Source organism: Pagrus major, chromosome 21, assembly GCF_040436345.1.
Source record: "Pagrus major chromosome 21, Pma_NU_1.0".
Taxonomy (NCBI): domain Eukaryota; kingdom Metazoa; phylum Chordata; class Actinopteri; order Spariformes; family Sparidae; genus Pagrus; species Pagrus major.
In genome coordinates this window covers 12925170-12943980 of record NC_133235.1, presented here as the reverse complement: position 1 = coordinate 12943980, position 18811 = coordinate 12925170, and the positions used below count along the sequence as shown (strand labels likewise).

Here is an 18811-nt window from a genome sequence, read left to right as displayed (position 1 = left end):
TAAGATGAAAACAAGAAACGCATAGCCAGCCAGCTAATTTTGACTGTCCGTCAATGCCCCCCAAACCCTTATCATGGCCACCCCAAGATTATCAGTGACCCCTTCTGGCCCCCTTGATTAAAAAAAAAATGGTGGTGGGCCTGCTGATAATCTATTATGCTGTATACACAATAAATGCAGAAACAGAGTTACATAATTTCACACATGTTGTGACACTTTGCTGAATCCAGGCGAGCACTGCACTGATGAGGTCTTCTGGGGTGCAAAACAACCTGATTCTGTGAGGATGAGAAGAAAAAATAGCAATTATTACTATATTATACTTTTAATTTAATATATCTGCTGTAATTGCCTTTTCTGTTTCAGCGTGAAAAATATTGAGAAATTACTAGTTGCAGGGGACTGGCCTACAGAACTACTGTATTAAAAACTTGAACTTTTATAAAGTGTCAAAGTAAATATCATGTACATTAATTCATTCTGGCCTCTCTTCACTAGCTTCATCCTGAAGCATCAGTGAGAGTATACTGCAAGTCAATACATGGCCGTGCATTATCATGTCCGTGTATATTTTGATCATCCTTTATGGATCACCTCAGAGGTGCAGGATGCTGGTTATGTTACTGACCCAATGTACTGCTATTATGAATTCTACCAGAACCTATTGTTTGAGTGTACTGAGAAGATCATCAATGTCCTTAAACACCAAAGTTAAATTACATCAGTAATAGACCATTCAACTTTGAGCATCTATGCACTGATGTCTCTATTACGTGACTCACCTTCAGACCTGTCAGTTTTTTGTTTTTTCAGTTAAAGCACACAGCTCTGCTTGTGATAGAGGTGTTTCTGGGTCAAGGGTCTTCTTTGGTGATGCATCATGCAGGTTGGCTGCTGGAGTACACAAAGTTTTCAGTCTCTATAAAGAAACAAGAAATGGGACAAGAATTAGGTTGGACAAACAACAGACGTCAATATTTCCAGGGGAGCGGCCTCACTGATTACTGTAAGAAACAAACACAACTTTATGACTTTATTCACTGATTTTGTTGAAACTGGATCATATTTCAAGGAGTTTCCTGATGGACAGACAGCTGTACTTCTTAGATTCCCCTATGATCGATAAAAAACTTGACAAAGTGTCTTCTAGTGTGAAATGAATCACAACTTTCTGTGCGCAGGTGTCCCACCGCATACAGCTGGTGCCCTTTTTATTTTATATTTTTGCCCTTGAGTCCCCCACTGTCCCATAGACTTACCTGTCTCACTGTTCCTGGGGTTACTGCGATGCTATAGAGAATCCACAGTGGAGTCGGGAAAACTGAAGAGAGAGCAAGAACTATTCCAATGGCATAGCCCCATCCGGGGTACTGGTAGGTGCTGTTGTATGTCAGAGGGGTGAACTTGACCAGTGAGAAAAGCAATATTCCCTGTTAATGAAAGAAGAGACATACAGGGAACATTTAATGAACAGCATACATTTTTAGTCACCACAGATATTTTTTGTCTTCTTGTCCCATTTTTCAGTTGAATGTCCAGCTTGACTTTGTCTCCTGAACTTCCCCATAAATTTACTTACAGTACAAGCCAATGGTGTGAGGAACCTCCAGCAATATTTCATATAAGGCGAAGGGTAGTAGCCAATCATTTCCTTTATCTTCTTGTAATAATGATCAGCACCTTGCAGACAGAACACAATATTAGCTATATCAACCTTTAAAGCATGTGATCAAACACGGAGAAAACATTATATTTTGAGTCCTAGGTGCTATATAGTAAGCAACTGGACGTTGTTCAATTTGTTGAAGACGTTTCATCCAAGAGGCTTCCTCAGGTCTAACTAACTGGAGGGGAGTTGCAGGCTTTTATACTGTGAGGGAGTCCTTACAGAGTCATTAAGGACACTGTAAGCTCTGAGTTTCAGAGTCATTAGGGCCACTTGTGGGTCGTTGATGCAACCGGCCTTCATGTGGGTTGCTAGGGCTAGGTGAGCCCATGTGTGAGTGGTTGTTAAGGTGTCTGGGGATGAAACTCAGCACACCATTGTAGGTGGGTGATAAGTAATGTCGTAGGCCACCTCCTCTGTTCAAGGACGGTTGTTCCAGTTTGACATAGATGGATTCTTTTACTCCTCTTTCAAACCATCTGTCTTCTCTGGCTAAGATGTTTACATTGTTGTCCTCAAAGGAATGATTTTTCTTCTTCAGATGTAAGTGGACAGCAGAGTCTTGACCTGAGGAGTTGTCCCTCCTGTGTTGTGCCATTTGTTTATGGAGAGGTTGTTTTGTCTCTGCAATGTACAAATCTGTGCAGTCCTGGCTGCACTGAACAGCATTTTTTTTTTTTCGTCTCTTCCTCTCTGTCTGCACAAGCTTGTGCCCCACTCGAGCACAAGCTGGGGGTCATCAGAAACCTAAACCATGACTGAGAACCTTCATCCACATTATAATTTGAGGTTATTTACGCTCACAACAGGAACCTTAAACCTTAAAGTCTCACCTAAATTGGAAGAGTTATTAATTATAGTAGTTAGTTATAGTTGAAAGGGCTTCTGCTACTTTGGGGTTCAACAAAGCCTAAATATACAGTGCTACAGGTGACCTTTTTAATATACTGTATTTTTGATTGCACATTTTTAAAAAGCACATGTGTTAATTATGATTAATAAATAAAATTGTAATTTTATCCTCCTTGAAACAAATGATTTTGCTGCTCACCAAATATCCATCCCACGCAAATGGACTCCAAAATGGCACATAACATGATTGGCATTCCACTGCAGGCATAGTAGTCGAACAGCAGAAAAACATAAAGTCCTCCCTAAAGCACATACCAGAGAAGAAAGGGGCAGAAACATATGTTTGGTCAAAGGGTTAAAGGCAAGACCTATTTGACACAGAGAAAGAGAGAAATGCAAAGGCTAAACAAATGAACTCTTACCTCAGTCACCATAATCAGGCCAATACAAAAGGAAACAGCACAGATGAAGAGCAGAAGAAGTTTACGTCGATGACCAGTGAGAAAGAAGGATGGATACAGGTCTGATATGGACGTCACCAAGCCTTCCAGAACCACAAACTGTGGGTGAAAGATAAAATGGCTCCTGTTCACATTTGTTACATGTTCTACATCGATACTTACAATTTAGTCAGCAAGCCAGTATGAGATCAATGGTGCCACTTTACCTCACTGTCCACTCCAAGGAAGATTATCATAATGAAGAAGAAGGCAGCCCAGAGTTGAGGTAAAGGCATCATGGCCACTGCCCGAGGGTAGGCAATGAATGCCAGACCTGGACCTACAAGCGGATGGCAAACTAGGTTAGACATTAGTTTTCTTATAGATCATTATGTGCTTATGGGTAGGGTCATTTTGATAAAAGCATTAGACCAATGAGCTGCTGAGCTTGTGTTCCCAGTGTGGTCGGAAATTAAAACTGAAAACTTTCTCTATTCAATATGCCTAACCATCCACGCATTGTCACCTTTCAACCTATATTGGTATTGACATATAGTATACTGTATGTGTTTTGCTAAGATGTTGCCTTGTTTGATAGAAGGCATGCACTACATTAAACATGGTACAGTCCCCTGTTTTGCCAAATTCAAACTGTTTCATTACACTATACACACCAATTTGGGCTGTTGTTGTCTAATCTTTCAAATGGACTGGAATGATTGAAACTGGAATAGAGTGATCCATTAACCCCCGATTTCAGGCACATCCATCTTTAAACATGTCCTTCATTCTGATCTCAACTGCACACTTGTAACAACTGTTACAACTGTAAAGTTTCATGACTGCATCTTGTACAGCTGTGACGCTATGGTGGTGACAAAATCTATCCAGAGACAGGAGAAATACTTCCCATCCCTCCCAATCCCATACCTGACTCAGCCACCGTTGAGATGTCGACACCCAACTCATACGACATGAAGCCGAGTACAGAGAAGACTGCAAAGCCAGCAACAATGCTGGTTACACTGTTTAGTATGCACAAGGCAAACGTGTCTCTGGAATTAAAAAAGATTATTATGTGCTGTATCCTCCATCACACCAACAGGTAAAAGGCATAAAAAGTAAGTTCATAGAAAATAGTTGTTTTTCTTACTTGTAGCAGTTGTTGTTGTATTTGTTGTAGCTTCCCAAAGCTGGCAAACAGCCTTCGCAGACAGCATAGGAGAATAATATCTGGCTCCCAGCATCCATCCATACCTAAAAACAGTTGAATGAGTTGTAATCATTATATGCCTCTTCGTATTTTATTACCCACATGATATTTATACTTCTAATCAGTATATATGACACTGATGTTTACTTGGCTCAGCAGTTCTGAATAAGTGTGTCTCAGATCTTAACGATGCATCATGCGAAGATGAAAATAAAACATGTGACGCAAACCCGTCCAAAGTAAGAGGAAGTCTCTAATGCACATGTTCTCAACTGGACTGTAGGACTGTAGCACACAGGCTCTATGGGCCCATGGGTTGCGTTCTCTTTGTTCTTTGAAGAGCAAGTGTTGCTGGTCTCTCTTGGCCAGGGATGAGGTGTTCAGGGTCCAGGTCAGGTTGTCCGTGATGTGCACCCCCAGGACCTTTGTCAAAAGCACAAAGGTCCACAGTAGTGCCGTTGTTGTAGAGTGGAATGTGGTTGGGACAGTTCCTCTTGAAGTCAACAATGATCTCTTTCATAACTCTTTTGTAAGTCAGGCCCGTCTTGTCCCGGAGATCATCTAACTTTGCTTTGGTAAATCAGTTGTGGGTCAGCAAGGAAAACAGCAGTGACTAGTGGACTCAAGACATAGGTGTGTTGTTGAGTGCCTCTTACTGTCAAAAATAGTTTGGGCAAGCAGGACAGTGAATGAAAGACTAGATTTTGGCTACACACAGAACATTTGTCAAGATGAACTACGTTTTGGTTTTGGTCTTGAATAATGAGTAATATTGAGTGGAGGATACTAACATCAGAGTGTGTCGAAGTCCTTCACTGTAAGTATGCAGTGTCAGCCAAATAAGTTCTGTACATTTGATCAGTTATACATCTACTCATCACTCGCCCATACATCTCACCTGAGGATCCGCCAGGCGGGTCAAATCAGGAGAAAGGTAAAATCCTATTCCATCTGCAGCTCCTGGCAGTGTCAGACCACGGATCAGCAATGCGATCAACATCATGTAAGGAAAGGTGGCTGTGAAGTAGACGACCTGAGAGAGAAGCACCAATACATTCTGCATTCAACAGTGTTTCATTTTGACATCAAGGTTTAGGCTCATGATTTTGCATGTCAAAACAACATCTTATGCAATCTGAAGTTTCATGAGCAGAACAAATGTATACGTGCACCTTTCCTGATGATTTCACGCCTTTCCAGACACAGAAGTAACAAATGATCCAGCTGAGCACAAGACATCCAGCCAGGTCCCAGCGGATACTTCCCATCTCCTCAATCCCTCCAGACAATCCCAGGACTCTCCTCCTGTGTGCAGGAAGAAAATGATGTCAACATATATTTTTATGACTCAAAATAGTTTTAATCATATCAGTACTTACTGCCAGAACTCTTTAACTGAAGACGTTGCATTTTCATTTATTTGGCCATAAAATGAATCGTTTTGATGGTTATCAGTGCAGTTCTCTTACAGAGGAAGAATAAAAAGAAACAAGTTAGAGCAGCTAGAAATCTTTAGAGTGTGTTACTATGTTGAGATTAAGACAGACTTAAAGAAAAAGTGCACCATTTTGTTGCTTTTTTTTATACAGTACACGTTGTATATAATGTTATGGCACCAATGTAATGCAGATGTGTACCTGTGTTCCAGGTGTTGTTACAGCTGCTCCAGGGCAGTACAGTGTGGAAGGAGGAGAAGAGGTAGAGGAAGGCCCAGGCCAGGATGACAATATAATACATCACCATGTAAAGTGATGCCATTTGATTGCTGTAGCCTAAACCTATTTTAAAAAATTCAAAAAGGTTTGACCATTAGGTACAAGCAGCATTAGATACTTATTTAAAAACAAGTAAGGCTAACTTTGATAACCTATTAGAACACACAAAAAAGGATCTGGAGAGGTGGTCGGGCCTTCCCATTTCGCTGGCGGGCCACATTAACACCCTCAAGATGACAGTACTACCTAGATTCCTGTATTTGTTTGTGACAATTCCTGTCTGGCTCCCAAAACATTTCTTTATCAAATTGGATAAATATATCTCATCGTTTATATGGAATCATTCCACGCCTCGAATGAAGAAGATTTATCTGGAAAGACCTAAATCTGAAGGGGGACTGGGTCTCCCAAACTTTCTCCATTATTACTGGGCATCAAACATTTCTAAACTGGCATACTGGGTGATGGCATTCTCTGACAAAAATGGGCCTGCCTGGGCAATGATGGAACTTTCATCACACGCATTGATATCCCCTATTGCTCTACTAACAGCGCCCTTGTCGACGCAGACCAATAGTAAGGCCTTTTTTAACCCTGTTGTTTCTAACTCCATTAGAATCTGGGTACAATTTCGTAAACATTTTAACCTTGATCTGATGAATAGCTTCTCTCCTCTGTCCCTCAACCATCTTTTCACACCTTCACAGATAGATCAGAATTTCGCTGGCTGGCATCAGCACGGACTGGTTTTCTTCGCTGATCTATTTGATGAGAACTCTTTTCTGTCCTTCGAAGCCCTAGTTAGAGATCATAATATTCCAAGATCACACTTTTTCAGATATCTCCAAGCCCGCAGCTTCGCCTTCAAACATTTCCCTACTTACCCCAAGCCGCCAAACAAAGACTCAGCATATGATCTATTAAATCTGAATCCATGGAACAGGGGTTTGATCTCTAAGACGTATAATATAATACATAATATTGATCCTCCAACACACACCAAAATACGTGAAGCCTGGGAAAGGGACCTGGAAATTGTAATCCTGGATGATGTCTGGGCTAAATGCATCTCCAACATACACACCTCCTCTATATGTATTAGGCATGGACTGATACAATTCAAGGTATTTCACAGAGCACATTACTCCAATGACAGGCTAGCTAAAATATACCCATCTGTTCACCCTATCTGTCCCAGATGTGGAAACCCGGTGTCATTGGGCCACATGTTCCGGTCATGTCCCTCCCTAGTTGATTTCTGGTCCTCCATATTTGACTGCCTTGCAGCTTTATGCAACACATCTCTCAAACCCAGTCCACTCACTGCTATATTTGGAGTCACTCCCTCGGAAATACATATCACAAACACACAAAAGAGAGCAATAGCATTCTGTAGTCTCATAACACATAGGTTAATCTTAATGAATTGCAAATCTAATAAATGCCCACCCTTCAGGAGATGGATTCAGGAGGTGCTATCTGTACTTCAGCTTGAAAAGATTAGACATACTCTGAAAGGCTCTTGCGACACATTCAATAGAGTGTGGACTCCCTTCATTGAATATGTGAGGAAGTTGAATCTCTAACAGATCATGTTATCATGTTATCTAAACGCTCTCTCTAGTCAACTGTCTGACTAGCCCGTTGATATACCTCTGCAGAATTGGATCTTGTTTTTGTTTTTTTGTACTCTTGGTCCCATTGGGAGGGTATATGGGGAGGGAACCAATATGGGATTTTGTTTTGAGTTTGTATGTTGTATATGTATGTATGTATACTTATTTTCTGTATAACTGAAAACACCTAAAATAAAGCTATAAATAAAAAAAAACAAGTAATGTCAGACAGAATTGAAATACTTCTTGCACTGTATTGAATGTGTAGCTAAATTATCAATACCTTGAAATAAAGGACAAATTCTCCCCCAACATGTGATTCCAGCCTGACCAGTTAACTGTCCCACTGATACCTCCAGAAAGAAGAGGGGGATCCCACAGGTGAGCAGGATCGAAACATAGGGGATCAAGAAAACCCCTGCAGGAAAGAATTTAGCAAAGTACAAAACACTAAATGTTAATGATTCAATACAATTCTTCCAGTTTGTTCTCATCTGAGGTTTGAAGTACAATACAGGAAGACTTTCAATCACTTCCTTACCTCCTCCATTTTTGAAGCACAGATAGGGAAATCGCCAAACATTGCCCAGACCAATAATTTCTCCAATTATTGCCAAAATGAACTCCCTCTTGTTGGCCCACTGGCCTCTCTTATTACACTTTGCTGGAGCATCATTTTGATTGTTGTCATCTTTTATCAGATTCTTGTCCTGACTATTTGTTGGCTCCATCGGGACTGGTCGGCTGTGTTAAAATGTAAATGATGAGAATGAGTTAATTCATTACAAATTGAAACAAAAATAAAATAAAACTTTGAAAATTTGAAGCAGTCATAGTGTTGGAGTTGTTTTTGGCACTTCTACCACACTGCAGAATATCAACATCATCATATCATCATCATCATCAACTTACAAGCAGTTTATTAATTATCTTATACTGTGTTCCACATGATTGGTCTGATTGAGTAACTTTTTTTACATTGTAAAGATGAACACCACAGGCTTTACCTTACACCCAGTGCAAAGCGGAGCACAGAGCAGGAAAAGTGTCATTGCTAGTTTCAGATCAACACAATTGTCATTTTCAAGCCGACTGCCCACATTGTGTAAGTAGCAAATGTAGGGGAGAATGGGGTAAGTCAAGCCAGTGGGTAAAATGAGCCACCCCTCCTAGGTAACCATAAACAAAAGTAGTCATGTGACCACAAATTAAGGAAGGACACTTCACATTACTCAGTTCGTGTTGGACTGAAGCACATGGAGAGCGGTATGCAAAAAGAGTACTTTTCATGCCAAGTAAATTAATCGTGTTTAAAATTATCAATTGTGTATCTTCAATAAAACAGATGTGTTTTGGACATTACATTTCACTGTAAGCCACAAAACAAGGTCATAAACTCAGCATAATTGTGGATCTGAGCCACTGTGTCAAACAGTTTTGTCAAAATGGAGGTTGTGGGGTAAAATGTGCCAGTGATGTTGGGGCATCATACACACAAAGATGAGTTAATGTTTGATGACTGTTAAAAGTCTTATAAATACCTAATTGATGAAAAAAGTATAAGTTTTTGCCTTTGTTAAATTTATGTCATTAATAAAGTTCAAATTATCTAAAAAATGTTTTTGTGTCATTTACTGTTTATGTCAGTATTTAACAGTGGCTGTTTATCGCTAGAGGCCTCAATTTGCCCCAACTCCATGCTCATTTTAGCCCCACCTTCAGGCCATAGGACTAGTTTTATTTGATCATTCTTCTGAAACCATCACCATCAATGTGTTGTCCACATGCCTTTAGGACAAGATAAGATAAGATATACCTTTAGTGATCACCTGTGGGAGAAATAAAGGGAACAAACGTGTTAACAGTGACAAAATGTAGCATTGTGAGGTATAAATTGACAGAGAAAAATAAGACTGAAAAAATAAAAAAATATATACTTAAATAACAGAAGAACATCTGTGCTGGAGTACTGGCATATTCAGAGACTGAGAAATTCATCCAAATCAATCTTTTTCAATCAACTTCATTGTAAACTTCAGTTAGGACTTTCTCTTTACAAAAGAGGAATAGACATCTGGGTGCCATGACCAGCAGCAGCAGCGACAGCAGCTATCTGACTAAAACACCGTCACATCAAGCAAAACAAACTGCACAAATTATGATTTCTGTAAGATTACAGTTTAGTATGCAGGGACAATTATAGCTACAGTATTAATATTAATATGGCCTTACTAAAAGTTATTACCCAGACTACAGTTAATCACTCGACCAGCGATATGATCTCATAGTCGGCATGGTAAAACTTGTAGAACTTCTTTTCCCAGTAGCACACACACGTCTTGCAGATGTTGGCACGAGTTGCATTTGACAGACGTAGTATGGGGTGCATTTGCGAGCGTTTGGCGAGACAAATGCCGACATCTCGCCAACATCTTCCCAATTAGCAAACACTTCCCATACTACATCGCTCCAACATAATAATTTGCCAAGGTCTACAAGACGTGTGTGCCGTCTAGAGTGGGTCTATGATGCAATCAGAAGTGTAATGCATTCAGGAACTCGCTGTAAAATCGTCTTTATAGACAAAGATTTATGAACCAATCTACTGATGAAACATGAGACAACACAATAAAACACTAATTAAACACTAAACAAAGAACAAAAGGCGTGGGGTTTTTGGACCTGTGTAGCTGAGTGAAGATGTAAATGTATGTAGCTGTGTTCAACAACAAGAGACCTCTGAGTGGAGGGAACTTAAAACGTTAAACTGAGCTGGCATCGTTCAACAGCTGAGAGTGGTGAGAATAAGAAGGGGACAGAGTCTGAGTTTATTAAATCACTATAACTAAAACAACATTCTAGTTTGAGTCTTGCCGAAGCATAATAATCTATAAACATCAACCCTGGAAAAGCATGTTATACCTGAGGAGGTTGTAGACTCTCTCTCGCTCTCCCTCTCTCCAGATTCAGGCAACCCTTTCCTGGATGTGTAGGGAGGTCACTTTCTTCAGTCCTATGAGGACCCAAAAGTTCTGTCACAAAGCATGCTCGGAGTTGCTTGACTTTAAGCCCAGTGAAGGTGGTGGTTAGAGGTGAAGAGCCAGAGTGGGTGAGAAAAGTGTGCAAAAGCTTAAGAAAGTCCCCTTTAAATTCCAGCAAAATGGGAGGTGTCTGTATGAGGTCGTAGCTCTGGGGCGTCACACCTCCTCCTCTTTACCTCTCATTTGTCATACCTTCCTAACTCTAAATCTCTCTAAATCATTAACAAAGTCTGTAATAACGTTGAGGATCACATCTTTTCAAAAGTCAATGATATCAACAGTGGAGCAACATACTGTAGATCTTTTATTGTTTAAAAGTCCTTTTCCCAGCTACATTTACTGTTTTTTGTGGTCTTATCATTCATAAGCGACTGGTCGTCTGTTTCATCACTCTCTTGAGTTTTTCTGCTTTTGTAATAAGATTACAAAGGATATTCAGCTATATGCAGCATTTAAGACTTAAGTTCAAATAACAGCTGATTTTTCTGATTAAACAATTCACATTAAAGGTCACTGAACCAAATATAGCTTGTTCAGCAGTTTGTGCAGCAATTAGACAGTTACAGATACTCCATCTGGTTCTTCTGCAGGAGGGAACAGGAACAAGAGGCAGGTTTAACTTTTCTTATGACAAATATTAAAGGAATAGTTCGCTCTAGAACAAAATTCAGTCATTATCGACTCACCCTCATGCTGATGAGAAGTCCGGTGTAATTTCTTATTCCTCAAAGTGCAGCTGGAGACCCGCGGGGGTACCCTCCTGCAGCAAGCATCCATATAACGGGTACCAATGGTGTCCGAGACGATAAGGTCCATAAAACTACACAAAAACTTTGTAATAATCCTCCATACTGCTCGTCCGCCGCAATCTAAGTGTCCTGAAGTGGCGACATCCAGAGTTTACTCGAAACAACGTCATTTAGTACATTTTTATAGCCTAAACAGTCACTATACTGTATTTACCTGGAGGCACGCTCCCACGTGCACGCGAGTCTCCCTCACAGCCGCTTGCACTACGGAAGCGATAGATACACACCGGTATTTACATCCAGCTGTGAGTTTCAAAGTTTCAAATCACTAGTGCAGGCAGATCCCTCTTGTGTTTGTGTGTCGCTCGGTCGCTCACAGCTGGATGTAAATACCGGTGTATCAATTGCGAGTTCTCGTTGATCTTGTCTGGCGTGGCTTCCGTAGTGCAAGCGGCTGTGAGGGAGACTCGCATGGTACAGTATTTATAGGCAGTTTTAAGTTCACAAGTGAAGCAAATAAACTCATACTCAGTGGCAGAATGTAACTAAGTATATTAACTGAAGTACTGTACTTAAGTACATTTTTGATATTGCCAGAAAACTACTTTTGATACTTAAGTATGTTGGGACCCACAGATGAAGTCGTTCATTTTCATTTTCAAAATGGACTCTGAACTGAACTCAGTTTCCCAGAAATTCCCCAGTCTTCACACCTAGGGGCTAATTCAGCTTTGAGCTACTATTGGTCAGGATGACAGATCCCCTCTGATCAGATCTGATCAAAACTCCAGCTCCTTCCTTTGTTCTCTCTCTTCTTCACCTCTCCCCCCACGGGGCTGCCTGCCCTCAAGTTCAACTCTTCTGGATTCTTGTAGGCCTAACAGCTGCTGAGAGCAATATGGTAATATTGGTTGTAGTTATTAAGTTAGTTATTAATCAGAGTTACAAACTGACAGTTTAGTACCTTATTCTGAGACTGATTTGGTGAATTGGCTATCTTTTCCCTTCTTCAAGGGTGGTGCTAATTAGGTGCACCAATTAGGTGATCTAATGTAAATTGGATCTTCTTATTTATCATCATTAATAATTTTCCCTGAATCTTTAATTATTGTTGACAGCAAAATGTAACCCAAAACTCGCCATTAATGTTGCATGAAGCAGTACAAGTACCTTTATATCTGATACTTAAAGACTTTCACTCAAGTACTATTTGGATGGGTGACTTTCACTTTTACCAAAGAAATTTAAACATATCTGTACTCTTACTGTATGTATGTATGGCTTTTGGATACTTTTTACAGCGATGTTCTTACCTCAGTCACCATAATCAGGCCAATGCAAAAGGACACAACACAGATGAAGAGCAGAAGAAGTTTACATCGATGACCAGTGAGAAAGAAGGATGGATACAGGTCTGATATGGACGTCACCAAGGCTTCCAGACACACAAACTGTGGGTAAAAGATAAAATGGCTCCTGTTCACATATTTTACACCTTCTACATTTCTACTTACAGTTAAGTAAATCAGGCACTATGAGGCCTTTACTATAAGGGAATGTTATTAAACATACTACAAGGACAGTCTCAATTTAAGATGCCTCTAAATGACCCACATAAGCACACAAGACCATCAGCAAGAAGATTGGCTATTTCTGTACAATTATTATAGTTATTCTTGTTACCTGTTGCTGGGTCAGATTCAGACTTATACTGGTCAGATAAGTCATGAATCTAAAACTATTTATTTATGGCAGAGTGTAGTGGATGACTTGAGTTTCACATCCTGAGGAAAGAAGAAGCTGCTCTGTAGTCTGGCAGAACCGTACAACACTTAAACAAGTTCAATTTCGTCATCTGTTGTCCACAGAGGCCACCAAACTCAACAAAAAATAAAAGTTCCTTGCAGTAGCTTTAGAAAAATCTGGTGTTTTCTTTAAATACAAATGAATGGTGACACTTTACCTCACACCGTCCAGTCCAAGGAAGATTATTATAATGAAGAAGAAGGCAGCCCAGATTTGAGGTAAAGGCATCATGGCCACTGCCCAAGGATAGGCAATGAATGTCAGACCTGGACCTGCAAAGGGTCCAACATAGACGGCAAGATAGGTTTGACTTCAGTGCTCTTATGGTGCAGTGCACTTAGACCAAGCGACAAACAAAGACAAACTTTTTGGATATCTAGATTACATACAAAGTCAATGCAGTCTCTTGGGGCAACAGCACTGCTGTGCTCTTGAACGAGTTGAAAATATTTAACTTTCAGGGTCATGGGCTTTGCCGAGCAGGGCTGGGTAGAGTGGGGAATGATAGCCGCATCTGAACTGTCTAAAGCCAGCCAGATTTGGAGGAGAGGGTCAGTTGCAACGCCTGACTGTTTGGAGGATTTTACATTGGATTCTGCTTTGATCTGGAGCTGCTAAACGATGGGAGGAGAGCTCAGAGATAATTTATTTATCTTCATTTTATGAAGAGGAGAGGGAAGTAAGAAGATAGACAACCAGAGTCGATGGTGAGTACTGCATTCAACTGAGAGGTTCAAATGAATTTAAAAACACACACACCCTCCATGCGTGCCATTGTACGCTAGTTTATGACATGTCCTGCCCATCTCTCTCATCCTGTTTCCTATCATCTATCTAAGCTGTCCTGTCCAATAAAGCCATGGAAAGGCCAATAATAATAATAATAATAAAAATAAACTAATACGCAAAGTAGAAAAAGATTTGGATAGACTCCCATTTAGCCATTTAGAGGTGTTCTGACTGGTGGACTTTTTCTTTTTTGCAATTTGTGTAACTTTGCTGGATGAATAGTGCTATACCCAAAGTTTGATTGATTGATTGATTGATTGATTGATTGATTGATTGATTGGATCATTGCATCATTTTCAGACACAGCTGGCAGGTTTTTTGAAAGAAGAGCTCTGAACGACTGAGTGCACCTTACCTCCCTCATATTGCAGGTTTAAGGTTGGGTTAATAGTTTAAAGCAGCAATCTCGAAAATTTCCGGAAGCGCCAGTTGTCGGTGTATTTTTGGACCTCACTGCTCCCCAGAGATCCGGTGTCGCCTGTGTGACGTCAGTCAGTTGGCAGTTGGCTGCTTTGCCACGCCTCCATAACAACACCATATGAAAGTGATTTGCACCTTTTTTAAAAGTTTCATCTTGCGTTGTTATCTTTCATTTGTTTGGTTGGCCATGACCGTTAACATTAACGTTGACCGTTTACTCCAAACACTAGCAGAGACTAGGACAAACAGGACGGTTATGTCACGTGCGAACCACCTTCTCTCTCTGGCCAACCAAACACTGCTAACTGTGCTCCACTTGTGATATTTTTTGGGAAAGTCTCCACTGACACCCAGTGTACATCTTTGGTATTACAGCAAATGCAAGGGATTTCACATATTTATTTACATGAAAATCTTTTGAAAAGATTATTACTTTAAGTGAGGTATGTAGTTCTTGTGGTTAAGATTAGCTTTAAGAAATAACTAATGATGAGAGTAGGATGAGAAGATGGCCCTATTCATCACAATTTGACGACCCAGCATCTAACAGCCCACAGCACTGTGAGGACCTATATACCATATGGGGACCTAAAGCAAAATTTTGGTTCTGGCAAGGTTTTATAGTTTAATTTAGGAACAAGACTTTGGAAGGAAGTAAATGCAGTTTGTATATTTTTATAGGCGTAAACAAAAACATTTTGGTTGATTATTCACTGTTTTTAATAGGAGCACAATGAAGCAACACAATGTTTGCCAACAGACCATCCCATACCTGATTCAGCCGCCATTGAGATGTCGACACCCAACTCATACGACATGAAGCCGAGAACAGAGAAGACTGCAAAGCCGGCAACAATGCTGGTTACACCGTTTAGTATGCACAAGGCAAACGTGTCTCTGGAATAAGAAAAGATTATTATGTATTATATCCTGCATCACGTAAACATGCAACAGAATCACAGCAAAGTGCATAGAAACTCGTTCTTTTTCTTACTTGTAGCAGTTGTTGTTATATTTGTTGTAGCTTCCCAAAGCCGGCAAACAACCTTGGCAGACAACCAAGGAGAATAATATCTGGCTCCCAGCATTCATCCACACCTAAAAACAGTTAAATGAGTTTCAACTGTTATATGCCTTTAAATATTTATTTAGGTATTTTATCTTTATACTGTTCTTGTCAGTATATGTGACCAACTTGATTTAGCAGCTCTGAATGAGAGCTTGTCAGGTGTCAAACATTTCTCATAAAAAGAAAGAAAGTTTCATTCAAGTGCCCATACAGAAACCTTCCTTGGCTGGGAGTGGATTTTGCCGCAGTTTCCACACTTGGTTCTGCAGGACTTGTAATGCACACTATTGTTCAGTCCCCTAAACCCTACCAGTCTCATTGGGATTGGCCCAGTGTCATGCAGTGTCAGCCAAGTAGAGTTCTGTACAGGATCACTTATACATCCACTCATCATGACTCACACATACACTTCACCTGAGGATCAGCAAGACGGGTCAAATCAGGAGAAAGGTAAAATCGTATTCCATCTGCAGCTCCTGGCAGTGTCAGACCACGGATCAGCAATACGATCAACATCATGTAAGGAAAGGTGGCTGTGAAGTAGACGACCTGAGAGAGGAGCACCAATACATTCTGCATTCAACAGTGTTTCATTTTGGCACCACGGTTTAGTATTAAGATTTTCCATGAAGTGTTTATGTATTTGAAGTGTCATGAGTATGATTAAGGAAATGATTTCACCTTTCCTGATGACTTCACACCTTTCCAGACACAGAAGTAACAAATGACCCAGCTTAGCACAAGACATCCAGCCAGGTCCCAGCGGATACTTCCCATCTCCTCAATCCCTCCAGACAATCCCAGGACTCTCCTCCTGTGTGCAGAAAAAAAAACTGCGTCAACATATATATTTTTATGACTCAAAACATTTTTAATCATATCAGTACTTACTGCCAGAACTCTCTTGCTGAAGATGTTGCATTTTCATTTATTTGGTCATAAAATGAATCGTTTTGATGGTTATCAATGCAGTTCTCTTACAGAGGAAGAATAAAAAGAAACAAGTTAGAGCAGCTAGAATATTTTTTAATTGCCACAATGTTGATATTCGGTAAGCCTTGTGAATAAAAATAAAAAGTCAATACATTTCTAGCACCTCTTATGGGAAAAAAAACAAACATGTGTCTCTGTACTTCTATACCTACAGTATATGATGTTATGGCACCAATGTAATGCAGATGTGTACCTGTGTTCCAGGTGTTGTTACAGCTGGTCCAGGGCAGTACAGTGTGGAAGGAGGAGAAGAGGTAGAGGAAGGCCCAGGCCAGGATGACAATATAATACATCACCATGTAAAGTGATATCAACTCGTTGTAGCCCAAACCTATTGATGAAAATAGGATCAGTTTCAACATACATACAAGTACATACATACAAGTACATACAAGTAATGTAAGACAGATTAGAAATACTTCTTGCACTGTGTTGAATGTGTAGCTAAATTATCAATACCTTGAAATAAAGGACATATTCTCCCCCAACATGTGATTCCAGCCTGACCAGTTAACTGTCCCACTGATACCTCCAGAAAGAAGAGGGGGATCCCACAGGTGAGCAGGATCGAAACATAGGGGATCAAGAAAACCCCTGCAGGAAACAATTTAGCAAAGTACAAAACACTAAATGTTAATGATTCAATACAATTCTTCCAGTCTGTTCTCTTCTGAGGTTTGAAGTACAAAACAGGAAGACTTTCGATCACAGTCTCACCTCCTCCATTTTTGAAGCACAGATAGGGAAATCTCCAAACATTGCCCAGACCAACAATTTCTCCAATTATTGCCAAAATGAACTCCCTCTTGTTGGCCCACTGGCCTCTCTTATTACACTTTGCCGGAGCATCATTTTGATTGTTGTCATCATTCTTCTCTGGATTACTTGCTGGCTCCATCAGCAGGTCTGCTGTGTTGAAATGTGATGAGAATGAATTTCATTCATAGTGTAAGCTGGATGCCTGAGTAATTAACAAATACAGGCTCATATAAAAGTGCAAAACAATTTCTTGAATCCTTTTCACTACAAGCGCAAATACTGAAGTGCAAGAATGCGAATAACACTGCTGGTTTGAATGTTTATGACAACGTGGATCTATAATAAACATTTGATACAGCTCGACACACAAAAACATTTCACTCTGTTACACAGATGAAAAATTCTCACTTGCCCCTCAGGGCTTCCATACAAAAGCCACGCACATGACATTCCTTCAATTTTTTGCAGGGCAGCTCTCTCAAGCCCCATTCACACTGCCTTTTCAGTGCAGAAATCATGTGCCGATACTCCGCCTCACCGTCTGTGTGAAAGTTACAGATGTGGAGAGGGGGGACAGTTTTGCTGTAGCTCTGATCCGGAGGTAGTATCAGAGCCGCAGCAGAGGCGAGCCGGCCTCTGCTGCGGCTGTGTGAATGGAAAGGGTCAGGGGTTATGGTTACTCTTCACTCTGGCAGTAGAATGGCAGATATTATGTGACGCGAATCAGAGCAAAAAACTTTAACTCACCATGTCTTTGTCTGCTTCCACTATTGTGTTGTTGTAGTTACTGTGTCTGGCAACTTATATTGAAAAAAATCACTGCGACTGTCAGCCCTCCCAACCGAGACTTCAGTGAACTTTGCCCCAGACAACAGCATCCCTCCCAACGAGTGACAGCCAGACAGGGTCCTCTATTAACTGATGGTGATTGTGTAATTATGTAATTTAGAGCAAAAAAACGTAACTTTGTCACTTTCCAGGATACATGATGGGTTAGAATCTCAATCACAACACACTATAACAGCATTCATATGAAACAGTCGGCAGATACATGTTTAAAAAATTAACAAGTGGAAAGACTTTAAAACAACACAACTCTGACTCAGTACTGCAGACCTGGCAGGCTCAACCCATTGATCAGGTTCTCTTTGTTTAGGCTATAAGTTTGTTTTCAATGTTAAACTGATGAACTTCAACAGTCCATAATGCAAATATGGAAAACAGAACAAAGAAAGATTTTGATTTTCCCTCACAAGTTTTGGAGTGCTGTTTAGCCCAACTCCTGACAAGGAGGTAACGACGGATGTCTTAGGTCATCTTGTTTCATATGATACCAGTATCTTCAATCAAAGCCAGTGGAGTGTTTATTCCATTAACGAAAACTATGAACAAAAATGTTTGTTTGACTTTTTTTCATGACTAAGACCGAAAGATGAAGAGCTAAAAATAGATCTTTGATAATTAAAACTATGATGAAATGTATGTTTTGTTTTCGTTGAGAAGATGAGTTGGGACTAAAATATAAGTGTTGGGTTATGGGGCATTTAAACAATAAAATTTTTTTTCCACAATTGTGCGAGTTAGTGACAACAGTATGATGGCTTTGGTCGCCATAAAAGGAATAGATCTATAGACACACAATATTTATGATTCGGGTAAAAAGGAAAACAAAATAATAACAAA

The 18811-nt window shown here is 40.2% G+C and overlaps 2 protein-coding genes across 2 annotated transcripts; both read right to left on the bottom strand.

Moving 5' to 3' along the window:
- Positions 1-793: 793 nt before the first annotated feature.
- LOC141017018 (sodium- and chloride-dependent GABA transporter 2-like) lies at positions 794-8233 on the bottom strand. The gene is made up of 14 exons (XM_073491639.1): positions 8044-8233; positions 7786-7920; positions 5809-5949; positions 5551-5635; positions 5344-5476; positions 5070-5204; positions 4112-4215; positions 3889-4013; positions 3186-3298; positions 2941-3078; positions 2718-2820; positions 1580-1680; positions 1260-1430; positions 794-919 (listed from the first exon to the last, which is right to left on the bottom strand). The coding sequence occupies exons 1-14, from the start codon at positions 8231-8233 to the stop codon at positions 794-796; spliced, it is 1800 nt and encodes a 599-aa protein (XP_073347740.1).
- A 2870-nt stretch (positions 8234-11103) lies between these two features.
- Positions 11104-17267, bottom strand: LOC141017017 (sodium- and chloride-dependent GABA transporter 2-like). The gene is made up of 11 exons (XM_073491638.1): positions 17087-17267; positions 16829-16963; positions 16563-16700; positions 16268-16352; positions 16058-16190; positions 15791-15925; positions 15302-15405; positions 15080-15204; positions 13261-13370; positions 12606-12743; positions 11104-11127 (listed from the first exon to the last, which is right to left on the bottom strand). The coding sequence occupies exons 1-11, from the start codon at positions 17265-17267 to the stop codon at positions 11104-11106; spliced, it is 1308 nt and encodes a 435-aa protein (XP_073347739.1).
- Between the last annotated feature and the right edge of the window lie 1544 nt (positions 17268-18811).